General features: G+C 46.6%; 1 protein-coding gene across 5 annotated transcripts in view; it reads right to left on the bottom strand.

The window, feature by feature from the left end:
* Nucleotides 1-1,674: 1,674 nt before the first annotated feature.
* Nucleotides 1,675-19,994, bottom strand: part of LOC118771832 (RAB3A interacting protein (rabin3)) — a 32,258-nt gene continuing 13,938 nt past the window's right edge. For 2 of the 5 annotated variants that reach the window (XM_036519919.1, XM_036519920.1), the window contains exons 3-13: nucleotides 19,172-19,441; nucleotides 18,058-18,286; nucleotides 12,712-12,807; nucleotides 11,584-11,661; nucleotides 10,461-10,664; nucleotides 8,304-8,432; nucleotides 6,558-6,670; nucleotides 5,736-5,759; nucleotides 4,919-5,018; nucleotides 3,684-3,753; nucleotides 1,676-2,475 (exon numbers count right to left, since the gene is read on the bottom strand). In XM_036519919.1, the coding sequence (XP_036375812.1) occupies nucleotides 2,393-2,475; nucleotides 3,684-3,753; nucleotides 4,919-5,018; nucleotides 5,736-5,759; nucleotides 6,558-6,670; nucleotides 8,304-8,432; nucleotides 10,461-10,664; nucleotides 11,584-11,661; nucleotides 12,712-12,807; nucleotides 18,058-18,286; nucleotides 19,172-19,416 (1,371 nt within the window). In that variant the 5' untranslated portion in view covers nucleotides 19,417-19,441 and the 3' untranslated portion in view covers nucleotides 1,676-2,392. Of the gene's footprint in view, nucleotides 2,476-3,683; nucleotides 3,754-4,918; nucleotides 5,019-5,735; nucleotides 5,760-6,557; nucleotides 6,671-8,303; nucleotides 8,433-10,460; nucleotides 10,665-11,583; nucleotides 11,662-12,711; nucleotides 12,808-18,057; nucleotides 18,287-19,171; nucleotides 19,442-19,994 lie in introns of all 5 variants that reach the window. The other 3 variants (XM_036519921.1, XM_036519923.1, XM_036519922.1) reach the window with 3 other exon arrangements.

Below are 19,994 nucleotides of genomic sequence, written 5' to 3'. Positions count from 1 at the left end.
CTCTCTTGTCTATAAACCTGCCTCACCAGCAAGATAATGACTTCTCTGTCAAGTTCTAGATGACATAAACAAAGTGCGATTTCAGGAGGTCCAGCCTAGCGCTTTTTAGATAAAAGCAAATCAAAATCTACTCTCATTTTAATGCGATTTTCTGATACCAGTTTGATTTACATTTACAACTTTTAAACTGGTCAGTCTGAAACTAAATTAAGAATTTGTTTACTATCACTGAGAAGCATTTTGTGCTGTAAGTGAGAGATGTAAGCCCAGCAGTTGAAAGAGTGGTGTGCTGTAGTACTGTCTGGGTTTTAATAGCTGCTCTGAGGTTTGGCTGTGGCTTGCGGAGAAAACCTGCCCAGCTTCCCCCAGAATTCCTCATCTGCAGAACTAAGAGGCTCAGAGGAAAAGCTGTTAAAGCAAGATGCACAGTACTGACCTCTGGCTTTCTGCTGGACCAGCTCGCACAGCACAAACTCCACTCATGACGGGGGGATCCGAAGGTCCACAGCCCATCCAATCCATAACGCTCCTCCCCTAATGTCAATCAGCCGGGGGAGAGGTTGAGCCAGCAGTAGGATTTGGGGTGGATGATAAAAGTGAATTCACTATAAGTAAAACCCTGAGGGCAGGTTATGGATGCCTTTCATTTTATTCACGACTCCATGACAGCAGAAGAGGTCTTGTCCTTCCCTTGAAATATATCGCTTAATACAACGATTCTGTGGTTATGGAGTTACAGAGCTATTCACGCAGGGGCACAGCACAGCGTGATACAGACCCCTGTTCCCCTGCCACATAAGATAAAAAGTTAAAAATACTGCGCTCATCATCTTCAGACTCATCACCCAGAAGTCCTGGAGGCTCTGGCCGTGAAGGACAGTTCTGGGTCGCGTTCTGAAGTGGGGCCCAGCAGATGGGAAATCCGCTGCACCAGCAGCAGAGACTGCTTCCATAATCTTTTATATTCATGTCTCAGCAATCTCCCAGCTATCACAGCATGTGTCCCCACCTGGAAGGAAGCATGTTTTTTTTTTTTTTTCAACCCCCCGAGCATCTGGATTCAATCCATGACCTCTGGATTTGACTGCCACAGAAACTCAATACGGACAACCTTTTACCCCCATAACGCACAGACTGTGGCAGACAGGACTGTGGTTTCAATACCTGTGGTCAGACTGCCGTTCAAGTGGGGTTGCAAATGCCCCGTTCTGCACTGCAGAGCTGAAGCCTAAGATGGGTGGCCTGGTACAGCACCACTAATGTAGGCATCTCTCCAGATCAGAACAACTTTCTGGACTTGGTCTCAGAAAAAACAGACTCCATATTACTTCTATCTGACAGTATAACTAGCTGTGTGCTGTGACTCTGGTGGCAGCATGCTCCTTTCTCACTTCTGGGCAGATGAAAAGGAGCTCGATTACACAAATCAGGCCGCAGCTCACTTGTAAGGTAATTAGGCAAGCGCCACTAACGCTAGCAAGCAGAGCTTACATGGGTCAACATGGGTCAAGAGAAAAGGTCAACCACCCAAAACCTGAAGTAAAAGAGCCAGTCTCAAGTTTCAAGCCACATTAAAAAACATACTTAAACCAACCACTGAAGTGACATTTTTTACTTTTTTCCCCAGATGTAAGAACAATTTGTGGGACAATCTCAAGAAAGCGGCCAGCTAGTTTTGTGAAGCATGCTCAAAGGAAGCAGCTTTACACACACTTCACTACACATGCATTCCAGAGGTATCCAATTTTATTCAGTTTGTTCCAGAAAGGCACTAAAATAAAGTGAGGGAAGCTTTATAAGATTGGAGTGCAGAAATGAAAACATGAATGTACAGAAATCAAACATACATACAGCACAGATCATACCTACACATACAATTTTACTGCCACATAGTGCTAACTACAGTTAAGGTTAAGAACTAAAGAGCCAGGGACACATTATTGGTGTGGTCTAAAATCACAACAGATCCTACTTCTCCTTCAGATGTACCATTTCTTGACAAATTTTTTTTTTTTCCAAAAACAATACAAACGCAAACAGGATCAAACTTTTTTTTTTTTTTTAAAGAACTCATTCACCCTCTCTTGCTCATAACTAAATCAAAAAAACAAATTCAGCAGCAAGTTCATATTAAATCCTCTTTTTAAATATTTGTGGAAATGTATATTTTAGGGTACCCGGAAACAGCCCAGTGTGCACTTCAGTTTGCAGTCAGAATAAATTGAGGCGGAAAGGTGGGTGCGTCCTGCATAATGAGATGCACGGGAGGAGGGCTGGGGGGCGGGGCCTGCATAAGGAGCCAGCCTGGCTGGCGGGTCGGGGTGGCCGGAGTGATGCCCTGTCCGTCTAGGTTCCTTGTCCAATGGGAGCTGGAGACACGCCTCCCGTCCGCTCACAGCTCGTCCCTGTAGTACCCCAGCTTTGCGTACGACATCTCCTTCCGCAGCTGCATCACCTCCCAGAACATCTGCTCCGCTGGAAACAAGAAAGAAACAGAAGATGGCGTTGTTACATCACAGTCCTTGGGCTCAGTGCGCGGCATGTCATGGCTGTCGGTGTCTGTTCAGGGTGCTCTGGTTTGTGTGTGTAAATCCATGCTGCTCAGAAAATATGAAAACCCAGCAGCGGTGGTTTTGGGTTTCCTGGTGCTTTACTTGTGACCGATCTCTCAGTGTTCTTAAACATTTGACTTCATCGCTTTAGCAAACATCACTTCCATCAGTGTTTAGCTCCATGCATACAATGGCAACTGACTGCTCGTGTCACAATGGACTCGGAGAATACTGATTATGAGGTTACAGGTATGAAGTACAGGTTCCATCTTCCACGGAGACCCCCAGTACTGTGAGTAAACTTTCTGTAGTGTTGTTCATAGCATTCTGTAGTGTCCTTTAAACACTGCCCAGTGAATTATAGTGGTAGTACAGCAAAAAAAACAGTTTCCTCATTGCAGCTGTGTAATTGCAATGCTGGGAATTGCACTAGCAGTATCAAATGGCAGCCCTGGCCTTGGACTAGCATGTTAAAGTAACGCTGAGCGGTTTAAGACCTGGGGTCTGAAAGGCCCTGTAAATCACAGATATGCATGACGCCGGGTGGAATATCCCTAAGTATGGGCAGCATGCTTCATGTTACCATCAATCAAAGCAGGAACCCCCCCCCCCCCCCCAACCGCAACAATTTGACCTTGAAATATTGGGTCTGAGTCAATAAGTGGATTGCCATCTTCCTCGGGCTGACGGAGAGGCCTTGTTGGAAATGCTGGCTTGGCGCTAATACACTCTACATGCCATAAGCCACATTACAGCGCTTTACATTATTCATGCATAATTTATCGTCAGGCTGCCTAATTCACGGCCTGTGTTGCTTAGATTTACACACATTAACCAAATACACAGCTGGCCTACTTTAACTGGGGACGAGAGTCAAACCCCGTGTGCTGGAGTGTAACAGCTCCTGTCTTCGATTAGAACCTGCAACGCTGCTAGTTGCTGGTCTGTCGGCACGCCTTAATGCTTCCTTAATAATGTGGATCGAAAAACAGATTCCTCAATCTAGGCCTAGGCCAGACACGATCTGAAAAATAACATCAATTTAATGTTTCCTCTGGAACTGGATCGGTGTGACAAGCCTGCCGCAGAGGTATAGAAACGTTGTGAGAACGTTAGCCTGCAGATGCTCACCATCCTGCTGCTTGACCAGCCCTTGGTGGATGTAGCGGATGTAAGTGAAGAAGTTGCAGACAGAGGTGATCTGGGGAGCAGGAAGAGAGAGAGCTTTCACAGTGAATGTCACATTCAAATAGCTTTACTGCCATGATGATAAACACCTGTTGCCACAGCAACAGTTTATACATTAGTAATAAGGTTTTCACAGAGAACAAAGCATGTATATATGAATGCCACCAATACTGCATAGTGCAACAGCAAACTAGTTCTTGAATTTTTTCAGAAACAGTGAGTGTCAGTCCTTAAAAGCCTACAACCTCCTCCTTTTCCTGCCCCCTCTTTTTGGGCCAACTCCAGATGCTAGTTCTTTCATTTCGCTTCAACCAAAAAAAAAAAAAAAAAAAAAAAAAAAAATTTTTATGTCAGCTCACAGTTGGATTATTTCCACACAGCCCTGCACTTCCAGGAAAGATTTACCACCAGGCAATAAAGTGGCTGTGCTGAAGGACTCCAGCATCTGCAACTTGATCACAGCAATATAAATCTACTCAGCAAACAGCGAGGACCCCTGGGGCGTCCGCTGTGATGCCGGACGGAGAGGCAGAGCGTTTCCCCCACGCTGGCTGGCCTGGCAGCCTGCCCTCCTTTCATCTCCGCGGCCCTCTGGGGCTCAGGGACCGGAGCTCTCTCCAGCTGCACGTGCTGATGTGACACGCGGTGGCCTCACGCCGTTTTGCAGGCCTGTTCGTTTTTATGTGGGGGGGTGGGGGGGGGTTTTACCCTCGTTTGGGACAATGCGAAGACAATGTTGCTGACATTGTTAACTTGTTACCTATTTATGAATGGCCACTCTCACTTTCATTGCTCTTAAGGAACTGTAGGGGTGCACGTGTTTCTACAAAAGTTTTCATAGGCGCCATGTGAGGTTAACTACGCTCCTCAAAAGCACCACAGCTGTGCTCTAAACAGCCAACTTCAGGAGACGAGTCCGCTCTACCTCCACATCCTGTCCAAGAGTCCTACCCTGGCCTTTGAGTTATAAAGCTAACAGGAACCGCGCTAGAGAATAAGGCGTGCGCCCACGTGCGTCAGACAAATAGGACAAGCGGCTCACCGACGACCATCACCAGCAGCTTACACGAGGCACCTTGGGACGGATTAATAAGAGAGGAGTGATAAGCGTCCCCTACCACGGCGTGACTCAGAGGCGGAGCACCGCGAGGCCGGCGGGCCTCTGGTGAATGACTCACCCGGTACCGGCAGAAGGGAGACACGTAGTAGTAGTTGCTGGAGTCTCCGAATTTGATTCTGTGCTTACAGGTTTTGGTCTGGCCGCTGAGAGCGCACTTTCTGTGAGCAGAGAGAGAGGAGGAGAGAGAGAGAGAGAGAGAGACAGGACCAGTGAAAGAGAGAGCAGGACAGAGTGAGACAGAAACGGACAGAGAGAGACACATTCAGGACTACAGGGCATGGGTTTTGACTGAGTATTCTCATCATGGCATTGGGGCTCTACGGATTAAAGTCTAAGTCACATCTTTATATCCTAAGACACTTACTCAGAGCTCTTACACAGTATTTCAACAGTAGGATATTTCACAGGTGCTTGTTAAACCAGGGCTAAACATTACACATTCAATGAACACGATTTTCCTTCCACATGTGTGATTGAGTTATTAGACCAAGGTACTCAGTGTCTGTGAAAGACAAACTGCTTTTATCTTCCAACACAACTGAGTAGACACTAAGATTCTGGACAAATTCCAGGGACTCAGATACCACTACAGCACCGCAAAGACCATTTTCAAACCACACACTGAAAACAAGCAGGCAGACTAACTCACTAAAATTCAGTGTTTATACATCCTTAGGCACTAATTGTTTCTATGACTACCAAACCACACCCATACAACCCCCAACCCCCACCCACCCACCCAACCTCAACGATGCCCCTGCTAAGAACACAGTGAGAGAGAGAGACCTGGGGTCTGCAGAGAGCAAATGGCAGGAGCAGGGTACGAGAGACAGAGAAAGTGAGAGAGAGAAAGAGAGAGAGATCAGGCCACTTACGTGACTATCTCAGACCTTCGGCCACTAAAGCGCCCGGACAGGGAGACAACAGAAAGAAAAAGAGAGATGAGGAGATGATGAAGAGGAGGCGGCCGAGCTGGAAAACGAGTGAGGAGGTGAAACAGCAGAGTGCACCGTGGGTAAAAGTGAGGGCCGTCTTGCGTTAGGACATCAGATTTTTTTTGTTTCTTTCAGTGGGGGGGAGGAGCCAATTTGCCCACAGTTCTGCTGATTCGCTATGCTTCCTTTGATTGAGTTTAAGACAATTTACATTAAAAAGTTTGGATCCAATGTGCTAAGCAAGGCCGTGGCAGCAAAGCAAATTGACAGTTGGGAAGCTTAATTTGCTACGCTTCAGTGGTCCTGCAGGTTTAACTTTGTGATTCCGCTTAACATTCGGGAGCTTTTGTTCCCATTTAATATTCCATCAAGATCAGACAAGTTCAAACTGAATTTAAAACATGATTTGAATTTAAGTGGAACCACAAAAAAAAAAAACTAAAAGCACTTTTAATCTTCGTTAATAATTAAATTAAACAAGACTGAGAGATGGATAAAATGGAGTACATTGAAAAGGACTGACAGTTTCATTGGAACGCTTCCCCATGCTCAAAGTCACCCATGCCTCATTTCACCACTGTAAACCAAAAACGAAAGAATCAGTAACCCTTCAGTGCAGGCAACGAAATGGAGAAGGCTGGAGAACACTGGATTTCCCTTGCCACACAGAGATGCTTGGCCTGGCCACAGAGCCCTTTTCATAGACACAGTGCTCCTACAACATTCCAAAAATGTTTCCGAGATGTTGCTGGGTGTACTCACTTTGGTCCCCCGCACTCAACAGCTGAGGCTTTGACCACGGGCAGCGGCTGGAAGCCCACTGGCTCCACGCTCAAAGTGTTCCTCTCCACTGCCTCCAGGATGGCTGAAGCCAGCTAGGACACAGAGACAGAGCAGAGTCATCACTGAACCAACATAGCTGCTGCAGTACCAGCATCCTGCCACTAGAGGGTGGTATCAAAACACCCTAAGCACAACAGGACTAAGACATTGTGCGATAAACAGGGTTAAGGTCAACAACACTGGCAGGTGCTCTTTTTGCCAACAGAGGGTGAAATTGTGCCTGGTACCAGGAAAAAAAAATATATCATAAAAGTACCATGGAAATAAAATAATAAAACCACAGAGCGAGAGAGAGGATCATGGGAAAGGACGACAGATTCTGGGAAGTAGAGGAGGCACTATCAAGCTACAGATAGCGACAGAGGCAGGGACAAGCTGTAGTTTACAGTTTCAATAGCAACAAGCGATATGCATGGGTGACTACAAGAGACAACTTCACACTGAGATGGAAACATTTTGTCCTCATTTTCAAGGTCATCAATTGTTTTGAAAGAAGCCACGGTCAGGCAGATGGTAGACATATCTGTTTAAGAATGAATGCGATTCTAAGACAAGCAAGCCCTGTACTGTGTATTGCATAATTACACAATCACCCAACCACATCAAAGGACCCGTGCTTGCGGCTTTCACCACAGCAAATTTGTTGTCAATAGCAATTTGGTTGTCACTTGCTTGGCACTTTCAGGATGGTGCTGTCAGAGTAACGGAGAGAAGGCATCCAAACAGCCTTCCCTTAGGTTATACATTTTACATTACAGGTGCTGAAATAATCATGAGACACCTCTTACTCCGTGATTTCATAGTTGAATAATGCATGTTTTCAAGTCATCAAATATTCAGACACAGAGAATTTGGCGGGCCAGTCTTTCAGCAGTCCTTAAATATAACTCAGCACATATTTGTCTTAAAGCCTGAGTCTACACAGAAACTGGACGTACTAGTTACATAGAGATGAAAAGAAACCAATCAATGTACAGCACACTGAATCAAGGGAGACATTTATCATTTAAATGGTAGCAGAAAATTTCATTTATTTCAAAGGGTGGCTGGGGGGAAACTGCAAGGCTCTGTACATTTCACTTATTAGATAAGAAAATTAAATTTACCACAGCAAGGCAACAAATAACTGTCTTGAGTGAATCCAAGAAAAATAAAACGGACACGTGTACCACCTCTATAAACAGCATATGCTGTAGCTGTTTTATTTTGTCCTTTACACATGTAGAGTATAACTAATTTATACCCAGACACCAGTATCTCCACAACTGGCATGACTCCTTAGAGCTGATCTCTATCCCATATCCCCAGTAAGCTGCTCTCAGTGGTGATGTGTGACAATCAACTTCATAGCTAAAGGCGGAGCCAGACCTCTGCACTCACACAGGAGCTCATGAATAATTAATGCCAGGGAAGATGCTTTTATGACATCAGCCAGCTTTAATGACATCAGTCTAACTCCTCCATGGGGCACCCTGCTTAACTCAATATACATACAGTAATAGGACAAGAGATGACTCTAATAGAAAACTACATGTCCGACAGAAACAGCTGAATGCTTGTTTCAGCTATTTTTTATTTTTAATCTATTTTTTTCTACGATGAAAAACCACTGGTTTGTCACACTAGTGATGGCTGGAATACTGTAACAGACAGACTGACAGGCACCTCGCTCTTGGAGAAGGTGAGGCAGGGATAGATGTCCTCTCTGTAGATTCGCTCCAGGAAGGAGCAGCTCCTCTCCAGAGTGGGATCCTCCCTCCAGGCCTTAAACTCACTGAAGAGCAGCGCGTCCACCTGGAGAAACACACACACACACACACACACAATTACTATCCACCTCGAGAAGCACCCACACATATGCTGCTCTCTGTCCACACATTCTTCATACAGGCACATCACACACTTACTCATTAAAGTGCAGTGTGTCTTCATTAAGAGATACGCTATGTTATTGAGCACTGCTATACAGACAGACACAAAGACCACTTTGACACCTGCATGTAGATACACACATGAAGTCCGGAGTGTCATAGTGGCCTAGAAATAAACTCACACTGCCAGAAAACTATTAATGCCCATGGCCTTTGGAAGACTCACCTCTTTCAATAGAGGAATGAGCTGTCTGTGATGAACATGAACACACCCAACATTTTGCTGGGCGCACTTCACGCATGGCAATTTAACTTTGGGAGTCACTCTGGATGTAAGTATATGCTGGATGTCACAATGTAAAAATAAATGTGTTCACACTTTGTAAGTCACTCTAGACAGGAATGTCTACTAAATGGCAAAAATGTAAATGTAAATGTGGAAATGAACACTAGCAAGAGATTAGTGTGACCTGACACTCTCAGTGGAGTCCAGGACTGAACTGAACTCCATTCCTCGATTCACCACTTCACAGCATTCCTTCCTGGAGTCCAGCTGACCCCAAATTGAGCCCAAGCTCAATTACAAACATGCACTTCATTACTTAAGCAAATCATAAATCACTGCCCAGTGCAGACCAGCGTTACAGTCACATAAGAGCAGCTGCCACTATAGGATTAGATAGAGTTTCAATGACAGAAGTAACACCTTTTAATCGCTGCTGGCTTCTGCACCACCGCAAATAAGCGCAGGAGAAACCGGGGGGGGCGGAACACTTACTGTGATTCAGGTCACCACAAAACAGCATCTCACTTATCAGGGCTGAAACCAGGGCCATGATAAGGCCCGCAAGCGATTCTGATAAGGGCCGTTATGAAACCAGGAGACTTTGCATGAACTCTGCCCACCAGGAAGAGCTCCGGCCGCAGAGGCACAGACGTCACACCAGGAAGGAGGAAGCCGTCCTCGACACACGGCCACCGATCCCGCGATTAACCAGCCAATGCAAACAGGTGGAGGAAATACCCAGAGTTTTATAAACTGGCTGGGCCAAGCACGCCATAAATCACGTATTTGACAAAGGGGCTGATGGGAGATAACTCATGGGAGATGCGAGCGACAGAACAGCGCTATGCTTCCAGCCCAGTCAGACTGAGAGCCAGCGTACAACAGTGGCCTCTAGGCTTGGGAACGGAGGCCGGGAGGCAGTGTGGGGCACAGGAAGTGAGGTAGGACACAGGAGTGAGAGCTCAGCACAGCAGAGACGGATTGGGACGCACCAATCACTGCCTGCCTTTGCACTGCAACCCTGCGCGCAGAAGCGCTGATACACACGGCACGTTCACACAAAGCTAAACTGCTCTGCTATAACAGAGACACAAGATGTAACATGAGTCTGCGCTTGTAACGAAATGGGCAAAAAATATTCCGGCTTGAGACTGAAATCTCCCTCCCAGCACATTTTATCCTCCTGAACTCCACTCGATCACCAGTGAGAGTGACAATTAGACAGGCTTAATCAATACCATATGAGCTAAAGGACATAATAATGACCACAGACCAATGCAGCACACTCACAAGAGAGTGTGAATTCAACTTCAATGAGCTCAGCTGGCATGGGCTGACTGACATATTTTTTGTCCTTACAGTAATTCACTCTAGGGCAGAGCTTCTGTGCCAAGCACAGAACTTTATACGACTGATCTATAATTATTTCATCCAAGTGTAAACCAAACACCATTACTCATTACCATTACCATTTACTCATTATGAGTAAAAAGTAGAGGGTGGAGAGGGGTGGGGCAATACCTCTATAGCTCAATACAAACAGCTCTGATTGGAGGCAGCAGGGGAATGGTGAGGGGGCGTGGCCAGAGCTGGGGCAAGGCAGGAAGTGGAGGTGTGGCATGAAGGTGAGAGGATGCATAGGGCATATTGGGGCGGAGCTGGTACCTCTTTGCAGTCGCGGACGATGGGCTGGGTGACGCTGAACTCCTGCTGGCTGCCCAGCGTGGCACTGCTGGTGCTCTTGTTACGGGCGTGGCCCTTCTTGAAGGGGGCCTTGGGGCCCGGAGGCATGTCCTTGCAGGGCGAGGTGGGGGAGGTGGACAGCACCAGGGTCTTCAGAGCCGCCACCTCCGCCTGGAGCACGTCAATCTGGAGGCCAAATTACAGACACCGTAGTGAGTAGGACACTTGCAGTAGAGTTTCACTAACTGCTATCACTCCTTATCTAATATTGTTTATTAATATCTGTTTTTTATCTATTTATTACAGGGAGCCTGAGTATAGGAGAGACACTCCTCATACAGGTCTGCAGTGCTACTCTCATCATTACAGTAGGGAAATGGAGTTAAGCTTCTATCCACACAAAAAAACATTAGAGTGGGAGAGCACATACATACGCAAAGTTAAAAAATACAGACTGCTAGTGTGTACTATACTTCACTGGCAGCTCCATGAACTGTGTCCATGATTCCACTTGGAAGTCTGGATTAGCGGCACTCAATGACTGGTCTGAAAGGTGCCTTTGGTACAGAGCACTCACCCCCATCAAACGCCACTGCAGCACATGGCCACCCAGGCCTGACCCTCTGCACATAAACCACTCATTACAGCAGAGTCCGAGTCTCTCTGAGTCTCTCTCCTGCTCCATTAGTGCTGGTCCAGCTGCCAACCGCAATATGACTGGGACCCTTTATTAATTACAAGCAGTGGATGAATGTGCGAGGGCCATGCAGCCATTTCAGAGGGGCCCGAATTAGAATCTTCTAAATCCATTACCGTCAATAGAAGCTGCTGTGATTCTAGATTCTAGAATCAGAGTCCTATTAACCACTTCACATGAAACTCCATTTACAGACACTGTTTGGAACTGAGAGTGTGTTTGGCTCTGGAGCCCATTTCTCTGGAACAAACAACAGAAGATCAGCTTACCCCGCCCCTAACCCTAAAAACTGCAAGGCGGGAAAAGATAATGGATCAGTGCTTAAGGACAGAATCTAGCTTCAGAAAGCTGTAGTAACAGGTAAGCGAGGCTCTGTGAACCTTAAAATAGGTGCCCCCTTTCCCTCACCTTCCCCAGGGCTTCCTTCAGCTGCTTCTCGGCGGTCGCCTGCTTCACGTTCGCCTCGCGCACCATCTTGTGGGCCTCCTGCAGGGGCGTGACAGGTCAGATCCCCGACAATCCCCGCTCTCAACCCCGCCCCCTTCCCAGAATGCACCACCCTGCTCCACATCAACACCCCAACACAAGCCAAGCCTGCTACAGAGGGCACCCCCAGAGAAGCGTTAGTCAGGGCCTTTAAGAACAAGAGCACTGAAACAGGAGAGAGACAGAGAGAGCGGGAAGGAGGGAGAGAGCGAGAGAGAGAGAAGGGGGAAAAATGTTAAGCTAGGAGGAGGGGAAAAAAGCCAAACATTTTCAATCACAGGGAAAAACTAAGGACTTCAACAGCATAGAGCTCGCTGACTGATTTAGCACACACTGGTGGTGGACCTGGTTGCTGGTGTCTGGAGGCATGGTGGAACCTTGTGGAACTTTTCAAAATCTGTCCTGTCAATTCTATCAGTAACAGATCATTCCAAAATGGAATTTTAATGAAATATTTTTTGAGAGACCGGAGAACAATAACTGCCTGGATGAAGGTAAGAATTATTTAATCCGTTAATACAGATGAAATAACATCCAGATTGAAGTGACAAAACTATTTTTCAATCTGTTGAAATTATTGGGATACATTTTTAGTGGAAGGCTTACTGTTGTCACATTTGTAACCTACATTCGGTGTTTTTAGTCTAATAAGATATAAATATACGAGGAATTGGTATGTTGATAAATATTTGGCCTACATGCCACCTCATGTATTGCATTGTCAGAATTTCATGAGTAATTTTTGTTGTGTGAGAACACACTGACCACATTACTGCAGTAGAAGCCATGTCACACTTCACTGTCTAAAGTTTTACTGTCAACTGATTTTCAGCATGTGGAAATTCTGAACCAATGCATTACAGCAGACCCCGCCAGAACCTTCAAGTGCTGCTTTGTCATTGGTTGGCACTGTCCACCACCGGCGTTGGGCAGCGTGATGATGTGTTAAATCAGTCGCATTGCTTAATGCCTTTTTGAAAAGTGTCCAGACTCTAAGTGCTCATTTACAGACAGCTCTGTGGCTCGGGTTGATGAAGAATCCGAACAAACCTCGAACAGGCTAGCTGTGAGTTCTTCCAGTTCTTGCCCGAGCTGGTCCCTTACTTTAGATAGCCTTTCACATTCTTCGTCTTTTAACTTAAGTTCCTTCAAAAACGAAATAAAATGAACAAAATAAAAAAGAAAGGTGCCTTATTTCTCTGCCGAAAAAAAAATGTAAAACTTAAAAAAGCTGTACAGCATGGCTTATGGATGTGTTTAAAGTTTTTTTTTTTTTAAAGAGCACCACAAGGGGGAGCTCTTTTAGAAAGTACACAAAACCTCCAGGCTTCACTTCACTGCCAAGTTCTTCTGGATCTCTTGTGAATCAGACCCAATGGCTGGAATTTAAAGACTGTGTTATATTACTTATAACACACTTCATTCATTGTCTGACAAATGAACAATGTCACATTCAATATTCTCCGAGCAAATGAACACTGCACACAAAAGCATACTGTGAACACAACATCTGTAACATGAGGGGAAAAACGAACAAACATCTGGTTCATTAGTCAATTATGAATATGATTTTGCATTATTATTCAGTCAACAACGGTGCTGCTACGGGAGGTGTTTTTGTAGTAAGTGCAGTCCAGGGGAACTTTTGGGAGACTTCAGGGAAAAGCTGAAGACGACACTTCCACGGCCTGCTCAGGGAAACTGGGCCAGCGTGTACGGAGGGGTCAAATCAAATTCAGCTTGAGATTCAATTTACTGGCATGACTGGGACACCACCACACCAGCCCAAAGCCACACACACACACACACACACACACACACACACACACACACACAAGTAACAAGCTCACTTCATTAGAGACTGGGGGAGGGGTTGAACACCCCCTGCCCCCCCACCCAACCCCCTCCTCTTCTGGACTTAGGCACAGACATCACTACTAAATAACGAGAAAGGTCACAAGGAGAACTTTCTAACCCCACTCAGGGCAGTACACTGCTGAGCCTCAGATGCCACTCTGCTTTAAAAAAAAGCTAAAGGTTTCACCAAAGTCAAAGAATGGCCGATGTGAATATTAACTACACCTTCCCCCTGTCCAACAGGCAAAGAAAACCGCTTTTCTGCAATCAGCTGGACCTGTGCAGGAGGTTTCGCCTTTGGTCTGGGTGCTTTGTTGAGTTCTGTGTTCCCACAGTTCATTCCTCTTAGCGGTTTTTGTCTTTGCTGCGTTTTCTGCTTAGTGCACATCTTTTCATTTCTCTGTTTTGTCAGGTTCTGCTGAGTGCGTCGGTTACGGCGTCCGCAGCGGCCTGTCACAATGGCGAAGTTTCCATGGCTTGTTTTTTTTTTTTTTTTGTACACTCATGGCCGCTGACGTAACTCGCCGGGAGCCACACCCCTCTGACATACCGTACATTCAGCAGAGAGCTCGCATTGTGCTGCCAGCGTGCATTTCTAAGCGGGTGGAACGCAGTCCTGCTGCAGCCCGGGGAAGCACCGAGCGTGCTAACCTGTCACTGCCACAGCAGCAGCAGGTCCAGCCTTTTCTTTGTCTAATTGTCTCTAGGAATTCAAACCTGTTCCTTATAGAAACTCCACCTAGCGTGTTTTCTTGGAGCATTATTCATGCCACAGAGCAGCGGGTGTCCACAGGCTTCTTTTGGTGGAAGGTTAACAGACCTCATCTGCACACTCCCAAGGCAACCTTTTGTGGTTTCAGGGTCATCGTCATGGCAACGGATGCAGACTCCTCTTTGAGGCTTATGCGTTGTGAAATGCCTTCGGGTGGAGTCATTTGGTAAACAAACACAACTAGGGGAAAAAAAAAAGTCTGGCAGGTCACATGGTGCGAGCAGGCCAGGCTCAAAGGCCACGCTGACCCCAGCATCTGAGTCTGCTCTTTCACCAGCACCTGCCTGCACCCTGCCTCTGCCTGTTACATCAAGCAGGGATTAACGAAACCCGAAATCTGGCCCTCTCTCGTTCTCGCTCTGACCTCTTGTTCCATCTCCTCTCTCTCACTTGTTCCAACCACCCCGTCCACCTCTTGCAATACCTCTCTCTCCCAGTCCTCTTTCTCTCACGTTCCTCCCCTCTCTTTTTCTCCCGCTCTCACTTTCTGCGTCGTCTCTTTCTTCCTCTCCTCCTCCACCCCCTTCATCTCTCCAACCAGCGCTGGCCCAGGGGACGCTGGGTAAATCGCTGGCCACCCCTAGATGCTGCGTTCTGGTTGAGCGGGTCAGGCAGTTCCAGGACAGAGGAGTGAGTGTCTGCAGAAGGCCCTCGTCTCTCCCTCGTTAGTCACGCAGAGACCACATGCTGGAGCCTGGACACTGGCCAATGCACCACACGGAGGCCATTTTCTATCAAATCAGTTCAGGTCCACGGCTCATTATCAATTAAAACATATCAGATTACACGAGCTGATTGGACTCAAATTAAAGAGCTGACTATCTCGATTCATAAAGCTTAATATTAATATTAATATTAGGAATTATAATATTAATATCCTAATTAATATTAGGAATTAATATTAATATTAGGAAACAAAACAGGAACACGCTACTGCTGATTGTAATAAGGGTGTCAGATGGCCCTATGAAAGTGTGTCCCAGCCAGGGACCCAGCTCACACATAATGGAATTACGCTTCCTAAATATTATTTCAGCATAACCACGTTGCAAAAATGAGTGCTGAATGAGCTGAGTGTTATGGGAACGTTATGGAAAGATTACGCATTAACTGGGCGGTGGCCGTCCTGTCACATTCCAGGCTGGGCTGCCACTGCCTTAACTGGGTGATAAATGTATGCCTGTCAGTCATAGTGAGCCCCTCCCCCTAAAGGGCTGCTGCCCTGATCTGAGGATTAACCTACATTCCCCGTGTGCACTTCACCGTTCACACATACACACACACACTCACGTACACACGCTCGCATGCAGACACACACAAGTGTACACACACACATACACACACAAGCGTACGCACACATACTCATGTACACACGCTCGCATGCGGACAAACAAATATACACACACAAGCGCATACACAAACACACATACAAACTCATGTACACACGCTCGCATGCGCACACACATACACACACACACAAGCACACACACACACACACACACACACACACACACGCATGCACAAACAAAAAAGGCAAGCACATACACATGTGCAACAACACACACACATACACACTCACTCAAGCAGGCAGTACAGACACAGAGCTGCCCTGCAGTGTGAGCAGCCAGAGCTCGCGGTTCCTGTTCTTTCTGCTGTGGCCCACTCCGCTCAGCTGTGTGTGGGTTTCTCAGCACGTAAAGAGGGAGGCGCGAGCTGACAAAAGACACCATCTTGTTCGAGATGGAGAATTTCTGGCAAGCGCTGAGGGGGACATTTGTGGAGAAAAAATAAACAGCACAGCAAGAATGCTTTAGTTTCGAAACCCCTTATCCGAGATTGCAACATTAGGAGGTGGAAACAGAAAGCAGCATGCCTCCTTGGCCTTAATATACAGGATCCGTCTAGATTTATGTGGATAATCCAGAGCCTTGTGAAAGCTCATTTCCCACTGAGGGCTTTTTGATGGTTGTTCGGGGAATAGCGGCAGCTGGCAAGGCCAGTGAAGATGTTTCAATGACACTGTGACAGGGGACCTGAGCTTCTGCAACACAGTGTGTGTGCATCTGGCCCCCTCAGGCAGAAGTCACCGTGAGGTCACAGGCGAATATTGTGAGGTCATAATGGGTCACTGTGAGGTCACACGGAATGTCAGAGCTGTGGAGGTGCACGGAATCATCAGATCCTCTCTCTGCACAAATTGCCTTTTCAATGACAGACCCACAGCCCGTAATTTCATATAACTTTACTATTAATGTTTGCGTCTTGCAGTGTGAGTGCTATTTTATGTGCTTACCCATAACAAAACATAACAAAATGTATCTTAAATGTAAGATACACGCAAAACAATAAATCATCATTGTTATTTTGTGCTTACAGATGTGTGTATTATTCCTGCTGCTGACATGACAGTTGAGCGCCCCCATATTTCCCACAACCACTCTACTTCGATCTTGATAATTCTGTGCAACTGTCAATCAAATCCGGTCAGATTGCTCCTGTAATAAGGCCATTACCGTAATAACCTTCTCCTCCCTGGTTGATTTCATAAGCAGTGCCTGGGGGGGGACACAGACCCAGCTGTGTCTAAAGATATCTATGCCTATTGCAAGTCCCTGAAGGATGGCCGTCTCTCATTTCCCACACCTCTCCAGCTGGGATTTCTGTTCAGGCAAAGTGCGAGGACGGCTGCAATTAGCCCAGTGACCTGGAGGGATGACAGAATCCATCTCTACATCCCTGGATATGTTTTGACAGTTCAAGCTCCTCTAGAAAACAAACCAACACACAAATTAAAAAGGAGGTGCTGCAAGATGGCTCATCTCTGACCGGCAGAAATGTTCCACTAAACCATACCATTGTACGAGTCACCAACTGCAAGATTAGGGAATTAAAAGGAGCCATTTTGGCTCCAGGGCAGATCTGGCTCCATGCTGTGAGCACAGCGAGAACTCTCACTCATTCAAGCTGGAAGCGGCAGCATCAGGCTAAAAATACAACAGTGGGGGATACTCCACAAAACAACAACCACTGCTTTTCCATTAAAGCATCTATACTCAATTCTATAGATGCAGATTCTATAGATTATATAAGCATACAAGGACATCAGAACATCCACGGCTGATCCTTGAAAATTATCTGCAGTTCAACCGTCGTGACATTTACCTAAATGGAGCATGAAATGAATTTGTAAGGTTCCAGAAAAAAAAAACAAGTATTTGAACATGAATCCTGTGGAAAGCGTTTGCTTGGACCAACCATGGGAAAGCAAGAGGTTTCCACGTACTCCGTTACTCGAAATTCTTTTTCCCCCCATATTAACTCATAGCAGGGCTGGTGTGAGTTTATCAATAATTAAAGGAATCAGTTACAACTTCACTAGGCAACCAGCACCTTGTAAAATCTGCATGGGCACATTCTTACTCCTCTACAATCAGACTCTTCCCAGGAGACACCTATTTAATGGCCCTTACAAGGCAGATGTAGAGACGCTTGAAATGTCAAACCAAACACTTACCCTGAGTTTTAATATTCTACAGAACAACTCAAACAATCCCTTTTCAGCTTAAGCTTACATGATAATGAATGGAGTACGAAAAATGGATCTGAAACTGAACATAAAGTACATGTTATAAAAACACTTTGTATAACAATTCATAGCAATTCAAACACGTCAGCTGCACACAGCTGTGGAATAAAACAGGTGACCATCAGACTGCACATAAAAGCGGTACGAACGGGTTCTTGCCACGACGTTGAAAAGTCCTTACCCTCTGCGCTTTGGCAAGCTCCTCCTTCAACCTCTCATACCCTTTTTCTCTTACTTCCATCACTGAGGGGCTCCTGAGGTGGGACAGGCTATCGGTGCTCAGGGTCAGGGGGTCCTCCCCCTCCTCGCTGCTTAGGACCACACCCTCGGCGGACTCCGCCTCCAGCCGGGCAGAGCCTGTGGCGGAGGCGGGGCCAGAGGCTGAAGTCTGGATATCCAACCCTGGGACGCTGCGGAGACACAGCAGGCGTGTCAACATCGTCGCCGTCGACGTTAAAATTCTGTTGCTTAGCAGACGTAATGACACAGAGCAAGGTTTGTTGAGGAAAACAAACGCGGCATAATAGCTTCCTTTGTAACACTCTACATGTCAACATGCTCCTAGAAATTTGCAGAAAGATAGCGTTAAATGAATCAAGTCCAGTTACAGCAGACAACGGGAACTATGATCAAGTTATTCTGTACAAAGAAACAAGACCCCCATCAATAGCTAGCTGGCTAGCTTCAGAAATCTTAAGACAGCAAGGAAAAAACGCAAGCAGTGATATATGAGGTTGATAAATACTAACAACATCAGGTTGGTAAACTACGTGCTACCACAGGAGGCTAACTGGATAACCGATTTTCCATGGAGGAAAATGGTCAGCAGCCTAAATAACTAGCTTGGTAGGTCTAGTACTAGAGTTAGTAACAGCACCTAGCTGATTTGTTAGATAAAAAGCTGTAACAAATATTGTAAGTCAACAAAAGGTTGCCTCCCAAGACAGTTAAATACTGGCTTTACCCTTTGTACTTTCTGTGCTCATTACTGTGTGTCCTGTACTTCGCTTTACAGGAAGTGGAAAAAAAAAGTGACAGAAACTACTGTTGACTGTGCAATAATCATAAAGAGGAGGTCCTAGTTATGTCATTTTAATTCAACTGAAAGGCTCCACTTTAGCCACCGACTCTGAAATACCCCTGGTGTTTGAATAAAATTAATGTTTCATGTTCACTAACTCATTTGTTTTATACATCTAGACAGAATCCCCAAACTCCTCTCCATGGGAGCCCGCTCTGTCGCTAATGGAGCTCTGAATATGACCTAGCCCTCCGGTGCCTCTGGGGGAGCCCACCTGCCATTGTGAGGCTCCTCGCTGCCCAGGTGTCTGGGGGCGGAGTAGACCGGCTGGGTGGGCAGCTGGTCTGCCCGCAGGGCGTTGGGCGGGCAGGGGCTGGAGTTGAGGGAGGGCGTGCGGTACAAGGCGCTGGGCAGGGCACTGTGCTTTGGCGTGCGGGGCTCCCCGAGGCCGTGCAGGTCAGGGGTCGTGGGAGAAGCCAGGTTCACTTCATGGAAGCCTTCGAGGGGTTCGCTGGCCATAGCCTTGCAGTCATCATACACGCCTCTGCAGGGGGCGGGGTCAGAGCAGGGGGAGGAGCCACAACGGGGGCACATGCACAGCAGAGGGTGGAGCCACAGCAGCAACAGAGGCATATCAGAGGGTGAAGCCACAGTGGAGGGTGGAGCCACAGCAGGAACAGAGGCATATCAGAGGGTGGAGCCACAGTGGAGGGTGGAGCCACGGCAGGAACAGAGGTATATCAAGGGGTGGAGCCACAGTGGAGGGTGGAGCCACAGCAGGAACAGAGGCATATCAGAGGGTGGAGCCACAGTGGAGGGTGGAGCCACGGCAGGAACAGAGGTATATCAAGGGGTGGAGCCACAGTGGAGGGTGAAGCCACAGCAGGGGCATGAAGGAAAGAGAGGACACGGAAACGGAGACATCTGAGTACATTTCCATGCATCAGTGACACAGTTGATAAAGTAGATCATTATTTACAACATCTATTTATGCCAGCTTTAAGGAGCTTGCACAGTGACCCAGTGTGCCCCCAACAGACCAAACAAATGCCAACATCAATTTGGGATTTTAATTTTCAGGCCTCTCTTTATAGTGA

Source organism: Megalops cyprinoides, chromosome 25 (assembly GCF_013368585.1).
Source record: "Megalops cyprinoides isolate fMegCyp1 chromosome 25, fMegCyp1.pri, whole genome shotgun sequence".
Taxonomy (NCBI): domain Eukaryota; kingdom Metazoa; phylum Chordata; class Actinopteri; order Elopiformes; family Megalopidae; genus Megalops; species Megalops cyprinoides.
This window is presented reverse-complemented; position numbering and strand designations above follow the sequence as displayed.